Source organism: Microtus pennsylvanicus, chromosome 5 (assembly GCF_037038515.1).
Source record: "Microtus pennsylvanicus isolate mMicPen1 chromosome 5, mMicPen1.hap1, whole genome shotgun sequence".
NCBI lineage: Eukaryota > Metazoa > Chordata > Mammalia > Rodentia > Cricetidae > Microtus > Microtus pennsylvanicus.
Window position 1 is genome coordinate 80,495,543 of NC_134583.1, and position 18,648 is coordinate 80,514,190.

The window sequence follows — 18,648 nt, forward strand, 5'->3', positions numbered from 1 at the left end:
TTCCTGGACCAGCTCCTGCTGTTCCCCAGTGCCCAGCATCTCTCCTCAGCCTAGACCAACTCCCTTGCCTGGGTCTGCATCCGGATGTCCCTTACTGTCCCCTAACCTCTGTCCCTCAGAGACTTCGGGGGAATGCTTGCCCTTGAGGAGGTACCATTTGGAGGGGGTACCTAGCTTCATGTAGGAAGGAGAGGGACACAAGAAGAACACACACAAGGAAGAGAGGAGCGGGGGGACAAAGACTTGGCTTTCTCAACTCTTAAGCTCTGCTTCCTGGGCAGTGGCTGGTGGAACTAGAGAAGTTTTGGGTGTCGTGATGTATTAGTCACTTCTTGTCATTGTAACAAGACACCTGACAGAAGCAGCTCAAGGCTCAGGAGATTTATTTTGGCTCACAGCTTTAATAAGGCACAGTTCACCATGGTGAGGAAGGGTACAGGAGGCATGATGGAGTTCATGGGAGCAGAAACCTGAGGCGGGGACTCCCCATATCCCACAGGATCGTGAAGCAGCAACACGAGCTGGTACTCGGATTTATCTTGTGTTCTTCCCTTTTCATTCAGTCTGGGTCTCCAGCTCACGGCATGGTGCTGGGCCCGTTGAGGATGGGTTTTCCTCCTGACTTAAAACTCTGGAAACACTCTCTCACACACCAAGTGGTTACCTCATAAGTGCGGCACTGGTATGTGGAGAGACAGCAGGCCAGTGGGACAGAAGGGAAAATCAAGAAACACACCAAGCTGCACAAGGATATTTCTTGTGCCATTACAGGTGGTGTCTCAAATTTAAGTAAAAAAAAATGACTTTTTTAAAAGTGATGTTGGGACCAACAAAGCCGTTGTATGAAAATTTGATCCAAGCCTGACGTGACAAGTCAGAATAATTAACTCCAGGTTATGAGTTTTAACCTGACACATAAAACCTAGAAGCAAGAGAAGAAAATATGAAGATGTCTCTAAATAGAAGTAGGGACAAATTAGGCTCTGAATCCAAAAGAAATTTAGAAAATGATTGATTAAAATAAATAAATAAATAAAAATGGTTGCATAAAAGAAAAACACTGTGTATGGGAAAGAGTGTATAAATGAACTTGAAAGACAAGTAAACTGAGAAAATATGTTGGCATTCCTATTAAATACATATCGAGCTCCAGTAACAAACAGAAAAATCAACTAAAGAGGAAAGTGAAAAAAAAACAGGCAAATTAGACTACCATATGAGAAATGCAAGGCAAAGTTAAGTGAGCTGCTGTGCCTTGTCTGTCAGGCTGGCAAAAATCCAAGCAGCTGGCAACACGCCCTATGGCAGGCACCCTGTGGACGACAACGGTGCCACCCCTATGCAGGGAGAGTTGGCAATTTCAGCATAAGTCGTGTGCACCACCCTCCAGCCCACGTACTCCACTTCTAGGAACTAGCCCAAAGATACACTGCAGAAGCACACAGTCATGGCTAATGCATGAGGCAGAAGGACGGAGGGGGCTTGTTGGCACACCTTCAGACTTAACAACAAACCATGACATAAATGGCTGGCAGAATGATGCCCTCCAGGGGTGCACAAAACCTAATCCTGGGCCTTGTGATGTGTGCATGGGAAAGGGACTTTGCAGCTATGATGCTGATCTTGAGAGATGGACAGTACCCTGGACCAAAGGCATCTGATATTGCCACATGGTCCTTACCAGGCAGTAATGGAGGCAGGAGCGCTCAAATCAGAGAAGTGACCTAAGACAGAAACAAGAGGCCCTAGTGGCAGCAAGACCACCAGCCAAAGAGTAAGGACTTCCTCTAGACGTGGGAGGTGGATTTAAAATGGATTCTACACAGGTGTGTCTGTCTGGAAGGATGCAATCCAGCCCACACTAGGCTGTAATATATAAGTGGTCGGCACTCAAAGGCAATGACTGCCAAGGTCAGCTGCACACAGGTCTTAGGCAGGAGCAAGGCTCTCTGGTGACAGTGCCTTGTCTTCAGTTACAGATGATCTGATAAAGACATCTAGAGATGGAGCGGGCTCACAGACAGGGTCTCTCAGTACACAGCAACCTGGGCCTCAAAAAGACTACACAGCAGGGGAAGGAGGAGCAGACAGTGAGCAAGGAGAACAAACCACTCTTGTATAGAAGTACTGTCAACCTGACTCAGAGAAGTAGTAATACCAACAGTCATGAGGTCACCAGAACGCTGATCCTGACCAGTGCTCATAGGACCACACTTGGCTGTTTTGGCATGAAAAAGTTCTGTAGGTATGTTTTAAAGAGTGTCCTTGGAGACAGCAGCTGAAGCACAGAGGGAAGGCATGGGCTGCTCTCTGTAATTCAGCTGAATGCATAAGAGAGTCAAGAGAGAGGGCTGGCTTCCACAGGGGCAGTCAGAATAGACCCAGAGCGACTGTTCATAGTCATCAGCAGAGAGGTACAGTCAGCATCAGCACTGGCCTGGTTAGGAGGAGATGGGATAGCCTTCCTCTTGTTCTACTGTCTCTAGAAACCCGTGAATGATCAAGAGGCATGAGACTCCCACAAGGGGGCAGCACACAGAGGCAGCTGAATCAGCAGTCTCAGAGCAGAGATGGGCCTCTGGAGTGCCCAGGCAGAGAAGGAAATGAGGTGCACGGTGAGCAGCCTAGACCTCATGTAAGGCACCCACAGCCTCCTGCGAACCTCAACGCATGAATTGTATCCTGGAAAGCTGTGCTCGCCAGCCCCGTGAGCTTCACCAGCAAGAGGAGCTCCTCCGGGCCCAACAAGCAGAGGGCGACCACTCTGCTCCTGACAATCAGGAGGGCCACCCTCAGTTGAACACCCCTATTTGGTCCTCCCAAGTCAAGGCTACTCAAGGACCAGGTATAGCAGGGGGTGATAATGGCCTTCACACGCCTAAGCAGGGAAGAAAGCAAGAGCTCTCCGCCTGAGCCCGTCGCGAGGGAAACAGCTATTTTTAAGGTAGCAGCACTGCCTCGGTGACCCTGAGAGGCGAGCCTGGCACTTTCACATTGTGTTTTGGCCCACTTAGGAGCGTGTGATAAATGTTCTGCTGCATGTTGGCTCCGTGGGGCGGTGGCCGGGAGGCTGTCTTTGTCCCGCAGCGGCAAATGGCGCTGTTAGAAGAGGGACTGGCAACAGGCTGCTGATGCCACAGCATTCCCAGACGTCACAGTCCCCATGGCACCCTCGGTGCCCATAGTACCCAGAGCTCCTGTGACAGTCCTGGGTTACCACAGCCCTGGTGGTACCCTCAGCCGAGACTCTCTCTAACTGCTCTCAGGAAAATACCTCTTCTGATCTAGTTAGGGAGGAAGCCCCTCTCCTTGGTCAGCTTCTTGTGGCTGGTGCTCACTTCACCTTTGAGGAATCCCCCTGTAGCTATGCTCAGAACTCCCTGTGGGTTTCACCTCCAATCCTGGAAGGGATGGAGTCCTGTTTGATCCTTAGCATTTTCCCTTCTTCAAAGTCACTGCGGCCAGCAGCCCTGGCTTTCATGGAGAAAGGCCACTGGTGGGGACAGCCTCAGTATGGGAGGGTACAGGGAGACTCCTGGAGTGAGGATGGGGCCCAGATAGATTCTAGAAGGGTCTGTGCCTAGAGGCCCACAGAAGAGAAGTTCAAAGGACATTTGGCACATTGAGTGCACCAAGACCACTTTTCCAATGAAGGTCTGAGGCAGAAAAGTTCACAGTTCACTCAAAATTTAAATCTCAGAGCCCGCCTGGGCCTGAGTGGCCGAGCTCTGAAGTGGGAATATATGTCCAAGAACCAACAATGGCTGGGCCTGGCATCCACAGCACAGTAGCTGGGCCAGCCTCTACGGAACTTACTGAGACCTGACTACTGTCCACGCTGAGGGTCTCTACGGCCCTCCCGAGTCCATCTGCTGCTGTGGTCCTCTAAGTGGACACCAGGTCCTACTGGAAGGGCTGCTCTCTCCTCTCTCCTCCTCCGCTAGCGCGAGCATGTTTTCCACCCTCTCTTTTAATCAACGGCCTCAGCAGAAGCACAAGCAAGAGTGGGTTTCAAACCATCTTAGGTTACAAGCAACACAGTCAACAGATGCCGCTGTTTTGAGGTCTCCAGGGCACACTAGCCCGCTAAATGTGCTTGGCCCTAAAAGGTCTCATTAACCTCTGCCAGTGGGGTAGACTCCACAGGACATCTGTGAGAGCAGACCAGTCAGTGTGTTAGCCAGACCCTGTGTGCTGTAGGACCACAGGCTGGGGAAATGGGGCTCAGACACATGCAAGGAGCACAGCAGCTGTATTCAGGGCCAGCAGCACCAGGCGGCAGGCAGAGACTTCTGTAGCTGTTACCGACATTGCTAACTCTAATGGCCACACCTCGAGCTTACATTAGCTATGCTCGCCATAGATGCTTCCTACCTGGTGTCAGCAAGGCCCATGATGGGCCATAAAGCAATGGCTGACCCTGACACCCACAGCACAAAGATCTGAGACGCTAAACCCTAGAATTCAGGATGCAAGCCCTGAATGTCTTAGGAGGAAAGGGTGGGGCTAATCTGAAAGAAAAGGAAATCACGTGACACTGGCATCAGCATCAAAGGTAAGCTGCTGCCAGCACACTGCCCTCCATCCTGCTGATATCAGAATCCACTGGCTGTGAACACGGAGAATAGATGGTACCATCTGCCCAACGACCTTCTCATCCTGGTGTCTTGGGTGGTCCATACAGGCTGTAGGCATAACTGGCTCCAGCAGCCTCAGGGATGATCTAGTATCCATGATTCAGCATTAACAACTGGGTCACATCCCAGAAGTCAGACAGCCTCTGAACTCCCGCTGCTGTGTGGAGCATCTTAGAACCAGATTCCCCACAGACAGACTCAGTGAACCATAGGCCCAGTGATGTCCCACAATACTCCTGGCAGGCCGCTGAGAGAGGTTGCCATAGCAACCACAGTGCTGTCTTGCCTCTGAGATGCTGGGCAAAGGCAAGGTGTCATCAGTGGGGGCTACATAAACAGATCCATCAGGGAAGGACAAGGGAGACCCTGACCCAGGCTCACACCAGCTAAAAGTCCCTAAACTGCATGTCCACATCTAAGGATGAGCTTCCTCTGGCTAAAATCTCTTCTGGATCTATCTGAGGATTTGGTGACTCAGTAAGGGGCAGAACTCCTGGAGTGGTTGCGGACTATGTCAAAGGCATTTTGCACCCAACTCTCTTAGTTCTTTACCCATAAGCTTAAGAACACAGAATTCGTCTGTGAATTTGGGCCTAAGCCTTCCTACTGGTATGCGCTCCCTCCTTGCCCATACGATGGCTCCATCAGTCCTTCTGAGAGCTCTGAGCCACAATGTTAGGCCCGACTCCCTTCAGAGGGAGACTTCATGCCCAGACTGCAGTAAGGGAGAAAGAGGCCAGGTTTCCCTCCCCAGAAATCACTGTGTCCAGGCACCCTGGAGCCTCTGTGTTGAGCTGGGACTGGCCTTAGCCTGGGGACATAAAGAAAGAGAAAGAGGGTTTAAGGAACATAGAGTGACCAGGGCAGTAGGGGGGTTAGAGAGAAAGATGGATGGAGAGATCCATTCAATTGGAAATGGCCCATAAGGCCCTATGCAGGAGGAACATTCCTACTGAAACAGCAAATTATGCCTGTTCTTCCAAAGCCAATCAGGGTGCTAAAACCCCACTTGAACTAGGGCTCCTGCAGGACATCCAGACTTGGAGGTCAGGCATCTCTTTGGGTCCTTCCTAGGGCTCCCTTGATCTTCCACTTACTGATAACAGTTCTCAGAGGATCTTCAACACTGCCACCTTGCCCTGTTGATAGCACTGACATTAACATTCAGCCTTGAGCTAGTTGGCAGATCACAGGAAATGCACCTCTAAAACTCCCCACACCCACTGGAAGCTGGAACCAGGTCCCGTCTTCCCAGCAAGAAATGCCCACAGGCCTCAAGGTCAGCACCTTGACTGCATGGACCCCAGATGGGGTACAAGTCCTGTATTCAAGACTGTCTAGTCTCTGCCCAGCCATAACGGAGCTTAAGGGAGCAGCCTTTCCCCTCATTTCTGGGGAGTCGTTGCAGGGAGAAAGCCGGTGAGCAGGACCTACACTAGGATGCACAGACCAACCAAGTTTCCAAACGGAAAAATGAACTGCTTACTACAAGAACCAAGCACCGTACAGAACGGAGTAGCACATGCTCTAAGAACATGGAACTAACAACAAAATATGGGGCATGGGAAGGAAGGGTTCCGGTGACAGCCCCAAGCCTGCCGCTCTGTGGTACTGAATCTTGTGAGATAAAGGACAGAAAGTGAACAAGAGCAGGAAAGGTTTTCTAAGAATGCCCCAGGTCTGCTCAAGACACACCCTCCAGGGCCCTTCCCCTCCCCCTCACTAGCAGTCTTCCCTTGTCCAGGAAGGCCTGCCCTCTACAGAGCGCCTAGAGGCAGACCTGCCCCCAGAAAGGTTTATCACACACCACGCCACGCAGCTCACTTATACCAACAAGGGCCTCTGGGTGCTCCCAGGTATGCCATGCACTCTCCGACGGAGGACTGCTTCTCAGATCTGACATTCTGGAGTACTCATTTTTGTTCGCCATGATGCCATTATACAAAAGAAATTAAAAGCTAATAAATACAGCTCTTTCTTCCTCTGTGGTCAGCGCTCTCTCTCTCTCTCTCTCTCTCTCTCTCTCTCTCTCCAGAATGTTTCAGTGATACTGGTAGCTGGGGATGGAATCCAATTTTCTGGAATTAAAACAAGAAAAGTTTGGGGAGGGTGAGCTTCTCAGATACAGCCCTCTCCCAACCTAAGAGGATGCTAAGGTTTTGGTCAAAATGAGTGACAAGCGAGAGGGCGTGAGGGGAAAAGTAAGGCATTGTAGTTGAAGGGCTGGAAAGCAGCCATACCAACAGGGAAACAGATGTCTTTTCTCGGAGTCCTGATTATTCTTAGAATTAGTTAGGGCCACATCACTCCCTAGGCATCAGTTCTTTGAGGAGAAGATGGGGTCAAGGAAGGACCCTAAGGGCTGTACTGCCTCCTGCAGAGGTCCTAGACCCCTGGGGAAGAGACGCACAGACCACCTACTCATAGGAGGAGCCTGAATGGTCCACAGCTCTGAAAGAGGCACCGCTGGGGACAGCAGAGTATCCCATCTGAAGCCTCATTCCCTCCTGGTATCCGCTGAATGTAGCCAGGCTGTCATGATGCCCCAAGGACCAAAAAGGGGGGCTTTATTCCATTCCCACACCTGAGGATTTTATTCCCATGGTTGAAGAATGAAGATTGGCCCATCCCCAGCCTCCTCTCTTTCTGCTCTGAGATGTGACTTCTTCGAGTTCTCAGTAACCGGAGGATTTGATTTTATCTCCTGCTCTTCCAGGCCAGCCTGTCATTCCCAGGATGGATGGAAGCCTGGCAGAAGAGCAAGTCTAACCAGAAACAGCGCCGCACCCTTCCCACAGGGATGTCCAGGATTCCATAGGATGTTTCTTCGGGCTCTGGTTAAACAAGAAAGCTGAGTGTGAAGTTCTGACCCCTAAGTCAGGGAGCTAAGAGCCTGATGCCACCTGCGGGTGAGCCTGAGCGCCCAGTTCATGCTTGAACAAGTACCTTGCAAAGCCAATGTTCAGAGAGTGGTCAGGGTCAAGGTCATTCATTCTGGTTCAAATTGATGACGGGCTTTTCAACCAGTCCCTTCTAGTTTTTATCTTCACCGCCATGACAGTCATTCAATGTCTATCTTTCAATTTCTATATTCCTGATTTAAGCTATATTCCCAAGCAACTGCCTGTGTGTCCCAGTTCACTCTGCCTTATGGAAACAGTTCCCATAAAATCCAGCAGCTACTTCTCCCAGGAACAACTTTCAGGGACTTCCTGCTCAACAAACCCATCACAACAAAATCAGCCCTCAACACTCCAGCAGGAGGTCAGGAGAGCCCAGGCCTTCCACGACAGAGGCTTGAGTCCCAGGCATTTAGACGTTACCCTCACAGGCTCCTACTGAGGCATACATTTCATCAGCAAATCTGTCTGTGACCATCAGGGAAACACAAGGAGACAGCCTCTCGCTTCCAATGGGAAGGCTATGACCCAGAAACCCTGACCCTGACAAGTACAGGAAGGGATAAGGAACGGTGTGCCCTGTTTTGGGACAGTAACATGATTTAGCCTTTGCTGAATAACATGCCAGTTCCTCTAAGGTCATAAATAAGACTGCCCTGTGATATGGCGATTCCACCTGAGCAACAGAATTTAAAGCAAGAACACCCAGAGACTGTTGAACACTCATGTTCATGGCTACAGTAGAATCCACAACGGTTCAACTGTGGAAGCAACCCAAGAGTCCATCAGCAGGAAAACACTGGACACAGGATCCGTAGGCTCGCTCTGCCTTCAGAGGAAGGGGATTCTGACACACTACAAGGCAGACATACTTTGAGAATTTTGCTACAAAAACCCGACCAGAAACAAAAGACAGATTTTTGCATAATTCCACTACCTTCTATTGAATGCTTGAGTCCCCGCAGATTTGCACATTGAAATCTTAAGCCACGAGGTGACAGGAGCAGATTGCGAGGGTGGGAGGACTCATGAACAGGACACGCCCTGAGGCGGGACCCCAGGAAACTCTGACCTCTTTCCACCATGCGAGGACACAGCTGGGAACTCAGTCCCCACCAGACACCATATCTGCCTTCATTCTGGACGTCTGGCATCCATAACTATGAGAGATATTTATTGCCCGAGCATCCAGTATGTGGTGCTTCCGTCACAGAAGCTAGAAATAACCAAGGCAAGGTGTCCTGGTACTCAAAACCAGAGATAGAAGCAGAACTCTGCTGCCAGGGCCCGGAACGAGGGCAAGGGAGAGTTATCACTTAATGGAGACAGCTTCATCTTTGCAAGATGAAAGTAGTCAAAGTCAGTCCCACAACAACATGGCCATGGGGACATGGGACTGTGTGCCCAAAACAGGATAGGTGATAAACATTATGCTAAATGTAGTATATCAGGTTTTTTTTTTAAGAAGTTGGGGAAAAAAAGTCAAGGACTTTTATAACAAATTTGCATAGCCCATCTCCAAGAGTCATAGCCCCAACAGGTGAAGCAGCCATTGGTGAAAGAAACATCTGACTGGAAACACTGGTCTCAGATGCACATGCCCTGCTACCGCCTGGCACGCGGTGGGGCTTCAGTGGGCTCCGCCTCCCCTATAGAAAAGTAACTCACCCTCTGAACCATACCATACAAGTGGATATATCCTCGGGTCTACCAGACATCCCAGCTTCCTTTCCTGGTCCCCATTCCTTCCTGCCCTGGTTGGGTCTACAACTGTGGCCACTGAGAGCAGCTGGAAGAACAGACCCCGACCTGTGACAGGCCTTCTTCTGACACCCAGCCTAAGACTCCCGGTGGCCTGACTGGGCAGTTAACTGGGATCAGTGTTCTAACAGTATTACCCACGAGCTCAGAAAACGTGCCTGTCTCCCCCTCCCCGGCCCCCGGCAACCTGCTTCCAGGCCAACAACTTTCAAAAACAAGACTTGGTCAAAGGACCTATAATCTTGGGGTTCTGCAAACTTGTCATAGGACAGGATACCCCAGATGCCCTCATGAGGACCAAGAATGCCCCCCAAAGGAATGTAGGGGACAGTAGATGCAGGAAGGGTTGGGTAATGGATACCCTGAAAACCCCCAGGGGACAGAAATAGGAAGAATCCCAGAAAACAGCACCTACCCCTGCTCCCCACGACCCCAGGCTAGCCCACTAATGGTAGTCTTCATCCTGGGATGTGACAACCCAGCCCTCTCCAGACCTAGTTTGTGACTGTCTCCCAGTTCCAGTATCCCCTTGGCTACTTTCCTGAGCCCAGTTCCAGTACCTCCATCAGCTACTTTCTGAACCCAGTTCCAGCCACTGTCTTCCGCTATTCCATCACCCCCCCACACACACACACACACACCTGTCCTTCCTGCCTGCACCCTCTGTAGCTCTGGCAACATCAGCACAGAGGGGTCTCAACTGGTCTCAGTTAGGCTAACCATCGTCACAGTCTCCAAGCAGTAGGCCTGGAGGAACTCCTGGGACCCGGGATGTTAGGGACCCTCCCTGTGGTGTTTTCAAGCCTATGCAAAGTGCTCCTCTGCTTTGACTTACATTCATCTCAGGCTCCGGCAACCAGAACAGCCATCCTTTGTGATCCAATGAAGTAGAGGCAATTAATCACCCTCAATCACCCTGTGCTTTGTACTCTGGTGGCTGTACAATCTCTTTAGAGAGGGCTTTCAGAACCTAAATAGACGCAGTGCCCAGACAGCTGTGAGGCCGGAGGGGAGGGAGGTACCCGGACAGCTGAACAGAAACGTCTGTTCAGGAGGGGTCCATCCACAGCACACCATGCTGCAGAAGCCGAGGGCTAATTCCAGCCTTTTCAGAGCCCTAGTTAAGTCTCTTTGAGTTATAATTACCCCCAATCTGTAGCTATCACAAGGCAGCAATCAGGAAGTTAGATCTGGCCAAGAAAGAACAAGGCAAGTGGAGACAGGCTCAGCAAGCTGCCTGCTTGAGGGACAAGCGCTTCAGGGTTGGTCTGAGAGAAAGCAGGCCGGGCCACCACACTAAGTTCTGTCCCCTTGCACCTAAGAAACAGACATAGGTACAACCTGGCCTCTGGACTCCAGTGTGACCTGAGCTGTTGTTTCGGTTGGCAGATCCATCGGATGTCACAGCAGATTGGGAAGCTGGCTACACAATGTAGCCCTTCTAAGATCCCGCCATCATTCTAGGCCACAGTGCACCCCTTACTGAGGAAATCACTCAGCCTGCAAGATGGCTACAGTATCCTGAGTGGTGGGTGTTAGGATGCAGAACGTTACAGGGTGACAAAGGTTCTATAGAGCTAAACCAGGACACTTATTCTCAGCTGAGTCAGGAGTCCAGAGACCCTGCCTGGAAGGTGGCAGAGGGTTGTGCTGACAACCCCAGAAAGGCCCAGAGTCCCCTGCTTCTTCCCTGACCGTCCTGAGCTTTTTGCCTCAGTGATGGGTCCAGCTTCTCTGAGGCTAGATGAAGCAAGTCTGTGTGGCTCTGTGGTCCCACATGTCCCCAGCCTCCACTGGCCCACCCAGAGGTTCTTCCTTACCTTGCCAAAGCTGCCCTTCCCAATGGCTCGCAGAATCTGGAAGTGGTCGAAGTTCACTGTGGGATGAAGCAGAGAGACACCAGGTAAGGTGGTGGAAAGGCCTGTGCCAGGCACAAGCCCCACCCTTGAGAAGTTCGCCCCTGCTTGGCAATGCTGCAGGCTATCAGAGATCGCCTACTTAACCCCTCCAGAGGGCTGATCATGTCTCTGGGTGAACTCCAGGTATACAGAGGATGGTTCAGACCCTCCTTGCAGGATTTGCAGGATTGCTATGGAGTGGAGGCAAGTATATGATCATCAGCAGGACTGGGGTTAATGAGCCAACGCAGGCTCCCAGACTTCCTCTGCTGCAAACCTGCACCCCGCAACTCCCCTGATATCACACCCCATGAAAGATGTGCAACAGGAAGTCCAGGCCTCTGGGCTTTGGGAGCACCAGCCCCTGCTCTGGAGTTCTCCAGCAACAGGAGGGAGCATTGGCCCGGGCGGAGCTCGCTGGGCGAGCCCAGGATTGCAATGGTCTCTGATGAACAATGGGGTGCAGCACAGGACAGCATACAACACAGCTGCTTGTCCTTTCCAGGGGTCACCAGGGCCCTGCTGATGGCGCCTCTCTGCTGTCACAGCCCTGGTGAGGGAAGCACCCTCTGCCGGTGCAGCAAACCTTTGTCAGTGAAGGATTCTGATCCCCAGACTTCCTGCTGTGCCTGGCTCGAAGCTTTCCCATGGGGTCAGTACGTGTCAGTTTCTCTTACTGTCCTTTTCTCAGGTAAGACCTACGGGATGGGCTCAGGCAGCCTAGATTTCTGTCGAGCCCCACTGAGTCAGGCCCCTCCAGGCCAGCAGCCTAAGTCCCCAAGTGGGTGACTCCACACTCTACCACTTGGAGGGTCCACCCAGGGCGTTCAGCCTAGCTGCACAGACACTTAACTCTGGGGAAACCCTGACTGCCCGTGGCTGGTGGTGTTACTAATTCGCTTCATAACCACTTCCTCCCCCACCCCACTGGAGATTGGGGGCCGAGTGGGACTCCCATTCTAGCTTATGTGTGTAAGACAGGTACTCGGCTGCTGCCCCAGTCCGGGAACCTGATTGGTACAGGCCTAAGTAGAAACTGGGTTGGTTGGGGGGCAAGATGAAGTGGACAGCGTGCCAGCAGCTGGACTGGCCACAAGGTCAGGAAGGCCCTAGGGAATGGGTCCACTCTTCACAGATGACAACACCTCCTCCAAGCCTGTGCAGCACCAGACACCACATACCAGGCCAGTGTCCACTGACCCAGGGCTGCCTCGTTTGGGACCACCTGCTGGAGACCTCAGCTTGTTCGGTCGTTTTTTGTTTTGGGTTTTGGTTTTGAGAAAACTGCACACTGCAGAGAGAAAGCAAACACAGCAGGGTGGGTGGCAGCCAGCCCCTCTGCCCTCCTATGAGCAGGAAAGCAATGGTTGCTGGTTCCTGTAAGCCACTGCATCTACCAGCCGGGAGAGGAAGCCTGGTTGTCCGAGCCTAGCCACGTGGCAAGGACAAAACTAAAAGGATAAAGTGAGAGGGTGGTGAGTGCATGGTGGGTGAAGTGGGACCGTGCAGACCCCATCCAGCAGAGGCTCACACGGACCTTGCTCTTCTCTTAAGCCCTCGACTGTCCCATAGACACGGCTCTGCTCGGAGCTACAAAGCGAGGTGAGGATACCCTATGCTGCAGCCACTCCAGAGTCTTTCCACACCTTGCAGTTTATGCTCATCCGTGACAAACACACTAGTACTGCCCGGTAATGAGGTGTTATGCAGGGTTCCAAAACGAAATGAGCAGGGGTGGGGGAAGGGATCTGGGGTCAGGTGCGGGATCAGCAAGGCTGGGAGTGGAGATAAGGTGCTGACCTTGGGTTTTAAAATAAGGTCTGCATCTTGATGATGGAGGGAAAGATGCCTGGGTCAGCCATATTGCAGCTTCTGGAGATAGGCTCTGCCAGCAAGCTTCGGACCAGGGTCCCTCTGCCTCCCAATCAGAACTCAGATGCAGCTGCTGTTACCTAGAGTCCCTGGTCTCCTACAGCTGCACAAGAGACCTAGCACACTCAGGCACCCAAGTTAGGCAGCCTTGCCCACTTCCAACAGTTGATAAGAAGTATGCCCCCCATGCCCACCTTCAGAATGGTAGCATGGAGTCTGTTGGGCTCTATTCTAGCCCCATTGGTAGCCAGAGTCCAGCCCAACACCACTTGAGAAACAAGTTAGGGAAGCTCACTGGGCTGTCCTCAGTAGCCAGCACAATGCAGAGCATCAAGCGTCAGCCCAACAGCAGTGAGTTCACACAGAAACTCAGCCAAGACAACTAGCTTTTGCAGAGCCTAGGTATAATGTTCTGAGTTTAGCCTTTACTGGAGAAAAAGGATGAGAAATAAAATACATTAAATAACAGTCAGAGGCATGTGCGAGTCTCCTAGCGGCTGTCCTGTTCCATGCTCAGACACCTGCCCAGTCGAAGTCACCATCCAGGGAGGCTGGGTATAATGGCACCTGCTTTTAACCCCAGCACTTGGAAGGCAGAGGCAGGTGGATCTCTATGAGTTCAAGGCCAGCCTGGTCTAAACGTTGCATTCGGGCCAGCCATAATACATAGTGAGACCAGATCTCCAAACAAAGAGACAAACACCAGAAAAGACTCCAGGCTCCTAGAGAAGAACTGGCAGGGTCTGCTAAGGACAGAGCCAAGGAGTGCACAGCGAGAGCTGTGGTTTGGACACTGGCTTGTCTGTGGCTCTCAGCAGCCCCCAGCTCCCTGCGATGGACCGGAGTAGCTCTGGAGGAGCTCGCAGTGTGCCCATCTCCTTGGATCCTTGGTTTGCTCCTACACCGAGGGCCCATGGGGATCTCGCCTGCCAGCTCCTGCAGTGGGTGCAGGAGACAGGCAAGCACTGCTGGCTGCAGCTCTGAGAAGATGTAGGTGCCAGGTGGCTTCAGGTTTCAGTACGCAACCTTCCTAACCTCATAGGCACATTCATTCCGTAACCAATTCATAAAAACACACAGAGATATGGCTGCCATGGGAGTTCCCCAGGGCTGGAAATTAATGTGGCCTGTACAGAGAAAAAACCCTGCCGAGACAAAAGGTACTGAGTTCATTAAGTTGACCCACCCTCCCAGTAACTCATTGCCAACAGCTTTGTCCATCAAAGTGACCGGGCCAGTTCTACTTGCTGTCCATTTACTAACAAACTTAGCTGGCTTCACTTCCAAAGACCCCAGAACCCAGCGCTGCTGCCACTCCCCAAATGCAAGCTCCTCCCCTTCCTTTTAGGTTCCCATAGCAGCCAGGGGTCTGGCTACACATCCCAGCACCGAGAAGAAGAGTTTAAAACCCCGACGACTCTTTTCAGGCTTGTCCTTGTTGGGGAGACACAAAGAAAATTTTGCTGTGGAAGAAAACACTCTAGACAAACAAGTGGGGGGCAATGCAAGGAAAGGGGGTACAGATGGCCTGTTTTTACAAGGTCACCACAGGGACGCTCTGAGGATGACCCTGGGCAGAAGAGCGAGCCAGGGGAGGGCTGATCAGGACAGTTTGCCCAAACTCCAGCACTAGTTGTTGTACAAAGGTGAGGCGAGATCCCTGCCCCCTGTCCAGTGTTAAACACCTCGTAAATCCTCATGCAGGTAGCAGAAAAAACTAGTTCAATTCCCTACAGGTCCTTCTTACACATCCACATCTCCTGCTTGAATTCAAATTTGCAACGCAAGGAAATGGCCCAGCTCAGAGCTCCGAGCCCCCAGATGCTCTTCCATCGTACAACATACTGAAGAGCGTGGGCACAGACTCTTCCCAGGGCAGATAAATATTTCAAAAATCAAGCGTTTTTAAAATATTTATTCTTTGAGGAACGCTTTCATTTTGCAGAGTGTGGCTGGAAGCAGTCATTGCTATACGGGGACAGGTCACCTCTCTTGTACCTATAGCTCTGCAGCCTTTTTCTCCAGGACGAGGCACCAGGTGAGGTATCAGGGAGCCATCGAGAGTGCTGTTCAAGTCATTGGCTGGGGTCCCAACCACTAAACCAAACCAGCAGGAAAAGACAGGGTATCTCAGCATCCCAAGCCAGCAACTCAGAGAACATCCGGTCACGTGTTCTCCCGGGGTAGCATCTGACTACGATTCTGAGTGCCCCCTTCGATACTGAGGCTTGGCTGGGTGAGAAACACACACCATAGGAATGACAGTCGGCACTGCCTTTCCCCCCTCTGGTTTCCCTGCGACTGCCGGATGCTCTGACTGAGCAGCCTGAGCAGGTGTTTCTACACACACGTGTCCTCCGCACCTTTGGATCCCGAAGGAGTGTCACCTGTTGGTCCTGTTGCAGCAAGCAAATCAAGGGTGGCTGGAAGAGGCAGAGGGGGGCAATCATTCTGATGACAATATCAAGACCATATGTCAGCTAAAAACAGTCAAGAGAAAGCCAAAAAACAGAGATTCGTACACAGTTGCATACAATCCTAAGCAAAATCTACAGGTCTTATTTGAATGTGCCTCTCATCCAAACAAACACCCTGCCTACAGTTGACAGGGTCAGGCCTCCTCCCCTCTTCTATGTGGCTCCTCAGGTCTGTCACTAGGTTCAGCGCACGGACTGTGGTGGGCATAGAAGCAGTGCTCCCAAACAGGAAAGCAATGGGGAAGCGCTAAGTCACTAGGTTCTTTGTTAAAGCAGTCAAAGGCATGCCCCTGTGAGGAAGGCAGAGGGAAGATGGTCCCTGGGAAAGTAAAAATAGACCAGCGGCTGCACCCGTGAGTCATGCTATTGTTATCGGTGACACAATCAATGCACAGCCTGAAGGCCTCCCCCACAGGCCTGAAGGAGCAGCTATGCTCGCTCTCCACAGCCCAGAGAAGTCTCTAGAGAGCCCTATCCAAATCCAGGGCGGGCCCAGGAAGTTAAGTGCGGGACAGAGAAAAGCCAGGGCTGAGGGGTGATACCCACAGCCTCCAATATCTCTGAGACTGGGAAACTTTCTTGGTACAGATTGCCTCTCCTGGCCACCTATGAGAGCCTCTTGACCTCAGCACTACAGAGTCTCTCTCACCCACGGGACAGCTGAACATGAAGGTGAAAGTCTCTGAAGTGACCATAAAGGATTTCAGGTTATAAGGTGAATTGGCCATATAGTCCACAACCCAGGAAGACTCTCATGAGGAAAATCTTCCACCCCAAATGACTAAAGGCCTGGTTCAGTATAGTCCTGTGACCTCTATGAAATGTGTTTATGGCCCAGGATTGTGGGCTAGCTGGGGTTACAATCTCTTCCCTTGGTAGGAACCAACGAAGAGTCAGGCAGCCCAACACGGCCCTGCAATAAGCCACCAACATGGTACAGACGGTACCCAGGAGTGGCCCTCAGAGCCGCTCAAGACTGTGGCAGCTGCCCTTTCTTTTCCTCCATGAGGAAGCTGAGTGGGGCAGACCAGCTAGGTAGCAAAGGAAATTGGGTATTATAAGGGATGACAAAGAAGAATGTTCTCTGACTTGACCTCAGGCAACCTTTCCTCAGCCCGAAGATGTCTCTGGCCCCAAGAGGAAAAGTTCAGGTGCAAGGGGCTGGGAAGCAGATGTGTGTTGTGGCTCTGATGCTGGACTCCTCAGTTCAAAGTATTAAAGATGTAGGTAACAGTGAACGTACTTGCTCACTCACAGCTCAGGCAGAGCAGGGCTGCAGCCCTCTAGGGCCACAAACTTGTGGCCTATGCTACTGCCTATAAGCAGTAGCCCTGTGCCCCCAACTGGGAACTGCTTCTGAGAGCCTGCTTCTGCCTAGCCATCTGCTGCTCACCTTCAAGCCTTCTCTCTGAAGCTGACTGAGGTCTGCCTCCGCTCATAACCCCGCATTTGTATCTTCCGCTAGTCTTTGTCTCCAGCCCTGGGACTTGGAGCAAAGGCCTCTTCCTGCGTTTTCTTGCAGCAGACACAGGATTCAGAAGTAGCTGAGATAAAGCTGAGGTCCCAAGGGACCCTGAATCCCAGAACAATCCTGGCTTCCTATAGCCAGGATCAGAACAATCCTGGCTTCCTACAGCTAGGATTATGCCAACAGCCAGGAGACCATGGGGGCAAGTGACCTGGCCCATCCCCCACCTTTTGTTTACAGTAAATGCTCCTGGTAATGGCTTCCCAGACTGCTCTGCCCACCCTAGCCCTGCCACCTGAGCCAATCTGTAATCCTGTTCCCACGTTCCATTTTGATATCCCCCAGACTGCACCGGAAACTTCCATAAATTAATGATTAGGGCAGCAGCCGGATCAATACAATGGCTCTGGCCAGCCGCAGCTCAGTTCCTGGGGCCTGCGGGGAAGCTGCCTGGGATGGGCAGAGAGCCTACCCCACAATGGTCGGAACATGGGGTTCTCCCACAGTTGTGGGCAGCAGTGCTTCCCCTAAGATTACCCAGGGGAATCCTATTGTCCAAAGTCTGACTTTTGCTAACCGCTCAAGTGATCAACACCCTTAGAACCACTAGGGACAAACTTGGGAAGCCCCAGGTCTATTAGTGCCCCATTAGGCAAGAACCTACCCTGTTAGACTCAGTCAATGGACACAGGACATGCTGTGATGTGTGTGTGTGTGTGTGTGTGTGTGTGTGTAGGCTTTGCTTTCCCTGGCCATGACTTAGCACTGAGACCCAGGTGAGCACCCCTGCTATAGCACCACAAGCTGGCTTTAGTCACCACTAGACTTGGGCCTCCATCACCTCCTGTTTGGGGAGTCAGAGATCCCAAACTTGCCTGGAGCCTCCATCCTTCAGATCTCTGAACTGGGAAGGCAGGATAGAATGGGGTTTTTTATCCGGGCTCCTCTCCCAAAAGACCATAAGGATTTGGGTCCAGCTGTCTCACAGGATCCCAGAACTTTGAACTCACCTGCTGACCCAAGTTCCTCTCCTCCCCAAGTTGATCACAGCCACGCACACTCTCTGTAGCCCTCACTGCTCGCGGCTGTCCACACCTTGACTCTACTCTCTCTGGAGCTCCCTCCACTATGAGCCATCCTGATCCTTTCAGGACACAGGAGCCCCTCTCCCCAGCAGATATGAACCCCGGGTTTGAAGAGCATGCGCCTCCCACCTGCTAGGGTGGGGGCTGGAGTACAACAGTGGCTTCCACAGAAAGAGTCCAGCCAAGGGCCTAGAACATTAGGCAGCTCTCCAGAAGTGGTACCCGGAATGTATTAGCCTTGCGTGAATGTATGAAGCAGACAGGCCAGCCTGAGAGAAACCTAGGATGGCCTCACGAGGGACTTATTTTTTTTTAATGTAGGAAGCATGGAGGATGAAGGTGGGGCATGTAGCCAGACCAAGGCTTAAAGGAATCCACCCCAAGCTGCCCTTCCACTGACCACTGCAGGCTCTGGGCTTCTGCGGCAGCTCCACCAGGTTTCAGGCCACCAGCGCCCGCCAGAAGAAGACAGAGGAGCCCTAGGAAGAGGCAATAGCCTGGCTGCCGGAGGCAATAGATACTGGACTCCCAGTTGTAGACCTGGGGTGGA

General features: G+C 51.8%; 1 protein-coding gene across 1 annotated transcript in view; it reads right to left on the reverse strand.

Moving 5' to 3' along the window:
* The window catches only part of Stk32c (serine/threonine kinase 32C), an 84,999-nt gene that overhangs the window by 24,972 nt on the left and 41,379 nt on the right, over window positions 1-18,648 (reverse strand). Inside the window, exon 2 of the mRNA XM_075972655.1 lies at window positions 11,119-11,174. Coding sequence (XP_075828770.1) covers window positions 11,119-11,174 — 56 coding nt within the window. The remainder of the gene's footprint in view (window positions 1-11,118; window positions 11,175-18,648) is intronic.